Below are 4,188 nucleotides of genomic sequence, written 5' to 3' on the forward strand. Positions count from 1 at the left end.
GGGGTGATCCCTACTGCCCTGCACTGGGTGGGGCTCTGCCACCAATGCCCAGAGGCCCTGATCACCACCCCTGCAGCCAGTGAATGCGGGCTCTTTTTTTTTTCTTTTTTTAAGTGCTGAGTGGGGGATGGGGCCAGGCAGGGGGTGGGGCTAAGTGGGGCTGAGGCTGGGTAGGGCCTTTTTTTTTTTTTAAGTGATGAGTCTGGGGCTGAGTGGGGTATGGGGCTGGGTAGGGCAGCTATGGGGGCTTCTCCTGCAGCTCCCCCCGCCTGGGAAGAGGCAAGCACAGCTGCCTGTGTACCTGCCTCTCCCCATCAGATCTGAATCACTGAATCTCTCCAAATCTTCCAAAGCTGATTCGGCTGAATCGATTCAGGACAGTGATCTAAATCTCTGCATTGAATCACTGTCCTCTGAATCAGCCAAATCTGAATTGTATACTTCTCTATTCACACAGGCTTAGCATACAGCAACCCTCTTTTAATACCAAAGTATGATACTCCAGAATAAGTAGCAAGTGGTTTTGTCCTGTTGGGAAGTTTGGATTTTTTCCCTTTCCAATATCATTTAATTCCCATTGCTAGCTCTGCAGCATCAGGAGATATCAAACTTGCAACCTGTGATATTTTAGGTCTAGAAAAAGCATTTACCAGTCCATAATTGAATCTTCCCTGCTCTGTGCTATTGACTGGGGTAACTTCAAAGCAAAGTTCCATAGTTTAGCAAGGAAGAAGCAAATGCTCCCTTGTCAGGTTGATTTTAAATCAAGAACAGCTGTATTGAGCTTCATAGATCCCTGGATCAGTAGAATAAGTTCTCAGTAAATGGATTAGTGGGTAATACACAACTGAAGTGGTCAAAAGCATAGAATATATGAATCTAATCACACCACCACAATATACTATGTGGTTCTTTGTGTGGATGAAGATATGTGCTTGTTTATGTGGGAAACATATCTGGCTGAAGCCATTAATGAATTAAAACTGAGCAGGTGAATAAATGGCTATCACTCAAAAACCAGGCCTGTTGTAGCTTCTACACTAAAGCAATGTCTTGATCACAGCTAACCTGGACTAGGGCCTCATTAAAGATCATTTTATAACCTAGTTACTGAACTAGGTTATTTACTTACCCTCCATTCCTTAGAGCTGCTGTCATGAACATTTGGATGGTTGGGCACCTAAACACATCGAAGAGACAAGTTATGAATGAACAAAAATTGTACAGAGTGTCTTGGGTATGCTAAATGGGTTGCTGCTTGGGGTTTTAATGGTTTCATAATAGGTACTTACGGGGTGAGCATATGTTAAAGTCCATAGGGAAATGAACAAGAGTACAGTCTTCATACTGATGATGATGTGTGCAACTGCAATGAAAGAGGGCTGTTACAACAGAGTATTTACATATGCTCCTATTTACAGTTCAGACTGATTTGTTATAAGAGCATATAAAGCACATGCCCTATATTCTCAGAAATTATTAGTAATTTTGGCGTGCTAAGTGTTTGTGTACCCAACCTGAGACACCTGAAAAGGGCTTGATTTTCAAAAGAGGGCAGAACATCTCTCCTTTCCATCTCCTTTCCAAAATCACTTGCCTCTTTTGAAAATCTTGTCAATCACATTTCTATGGGAGTAAGTTCAAATTTTAGTTTCCTCTTGAGTTAGAATACTAAATATTTACTGAAGCACAGGCTTTGCTTAGTTTATCCTTGAAAATTCAGTAACCTGCAAAAGATTATTTTTGATTTATCAGTTTCATAATGACTCTGTCACTTCTGGGCTAGGAACAGAAATTACACGTAAACCAGTATAAGTGATTGGAGACCAGTTCAAATCTGTAACACAACGGAAGTTCAGTGCACATAAACCACTTTCAAAATGGCCAAAACTGTTTTAAGATAAACCTGGGTGGATGTAGTATCAGAATTAAATTATTTAGGTTAAATCAGTGTATTGAACTTCTGTCCCAGATACCCTCCAGTTTCAAGTTAACTCACAGACTTTTGACTATTTGTGCTTAGCCCTAAAGCTAATAACCAGTCTGTTAACTGGTTTAGTCAATGTCTGTACCTACAGCTTGCAGTATTATGTATATATATATAGCAGTGTTGGGGTAATGTTGTAGCTATGATGGTCCAAGAATTACGTGAAAGGCAAGGATTTGTATAGGTAACATCTTTTGTTGAATGAACTGCTTGGTTAGGATAAAGTTAGACAAGCTTTCGAATGCAAGGCACTCAAGAAGAGTGACTTGCATTTGAAATTTTTTCTAACTTAATACTAACCACGCAGTTCATCCAATAAAATATATCACGCATAAAAATCTTTGCCTCACACATATACATATGCATGCACGTACACACACACAGGTATGTATGTATATGTATATAATTGTCAAAATCTTTGCATTTACATCTAAATTAATTGTAGGGAAGATTACTAAGCATTGCATTAAATCTACCATGGATCCAAAATTAAATTGTGGAATTTCTACACATGCCTCTGACTGCACATTTAGTACTGCACAGTCCTGGCAGCGCACTCTTATTTTTAGTCATTACGTTGCCGTAGCAATGAGCTATGGAGACATAGCTTGTTGCTGCAGTGATGTAGCATCAGCGTCACAGTTTGTGCCCACCGATGCTGTGTCATTGTAGCGATGAGCTACATCACTGTAGCTCATCGCTGTGGTGACAAAACATCTTGTGTAGATTCGCCCACAGACGAACAAATCCAGTTTCACTGAATCAGTTTTACTCCATAGAATTAGAAGTCAAACTAAGTTACCATTGTATTAACATCTTTTTTAATGCTAGGCACAATGCACAGTGACTAGAAGCAAAAGCATGTTCCATCATTTGTACTGTCAGAAGGTGTGATTCTGCCATCTTTCCTTACACTAAGCTTTACTGAGATCAATAGGTGAAGGTAGTGCCTTTTGCCCCATTATTTACTATTGTCATATACTTCCTTTTGCACAGTCAATTAAACACACAGCAGTGTAACATCATAGCTGCCTGGATTTATTTCTCTAAGGCAAAGAGGTGCCCTGCCTTACGGCCCTACATATACAGATTCATACATTGGGCAAATCAAATCAAATGCAACAGAAAAAAAGATACAAACAGGTAAATACACCCTAGAGAGGAAGCAACACATTACAATACTCTCTTATTCACCAGGAACACTCTAAAATCTGAAAGTAATAAATGAGCTTTTGCTTTTTCCTTAGAAACTATATCTGCATCTATATCTGCAAATCAATTGTGCTTTTCTGTCACAAATCCATAAACATTGCTGCAGATAGCCTGCTTCGTTCTTCGCTCATAGCAATGGCAGAATAAACTAAAGAAATTAAAATCATTACCTTTGTGTATACTTCAACCGGGCTTTCTTCAGGAGCACTTTGGCTTTTGAATTTCAGCTCTCACAAAGGCACAAGGACCACTTATACAACTGTATCTCAGTGTCACTTGAGTATCCAGACAGTCTTCTACCAGGGTGCGAATTTAAACTCTGCTTCAAATGAGCTTCAGAAGCCAAAGAACCAATCAGGATTTTGAAGAGGGGCCATGATGTCATGAGGTGTCACCGGGAATCCAACACTCCTACACTTCCTGCAACCTCCACAGGGATATTTTGACTAAAAAAAGCTTCTGTGGTTGTAAAATGACTAGATTAGTTTTCATTTAATGAAAGATTTTGCTAAGTCTTTATTTTGATTTCTAAATTTGTACCATTCACATACATCCAAGCTTACAGCATAAACAGTTATAACGTCACCCACACATTTGGCCAGGTCCTTGGTATAACCAAGATTAGGACTGTTTCCTGTTAATGCATATTTTGAAGTTATACAAGCCTGGAGTTGTGTGTTTATGTTCCAGGAACTGCAAGTTACATGTTCACACCATAGAACACATTGGATGCATTTGGACAAGACGCTTTACTGCACATTAGACTAATCACTGTCTACATGTGCACAGCAATTACTGTGCACTAAATTAGCCTAATGCACCATTTGCTAGTATGAATACATACATATACTAAAAAAATGGCACATTAACTAATGTGTCAAAGCACATGTGTAGACCATGACTGGGAGCAAATTGCTAGGACAGAGCCGAAACAGCTCCCCCTGCCCCATGGAGATCAGGACTGGCCCCTGTGCCCCTTGACAGCCATG

The 4,188-nt window shown here is 39.9% G+C and overlaps 1 protein-coding gene across 1 annotated transcript in view; it reads right to left on the reverse strand.

The window, feature by feature from the left end:
* Positions 1–3,635, reverse strand: part of LOC109304109 (dentin matrix acidic phosphoprotein 1-like) — a 13,825-nt gene extending 10,190 nt beyond the window's left edge. The window contains exons 1-3 of the mRNA XM_019526615.1: positions 3,370–3,635; positions 1,293–1,366; positions 1,133–1,180 (exon numbers count right to left, since the gene is read on the reverse strand). Coding sequence (XP_019382160.1) covers positions 1,133–1,180; positions 1,293–1,346 — 102 coding nt within the window. The 5' untranslated portion in view covers positions 1,347–1,366; positions 3,370–3,635. The remainder of the gene's footprint in view (positions 1–1,132; positions 1,181–1,292; positions 1,367–3,369) is intronic.
* Between the last annotated feature and the right edge of the window lie 553 nt (positions 3,636–4,188).

This window comes from Gavialis gangeticus, unplaced genomic scaffold (assembly GCF_001723915.1).
Source record: "Gavialis gangeticus isolate Ggan-Ray unplaced genomic scaffold, GavGan_comp1, whole genome shotgun sequence".
NCBI classification, from domain to species: domain Eukaryota; kingdom Metazoa; phylum Chordata; order Crocodylia; family Gavialidae; genus Gavialis; species Gavialis gangeticus.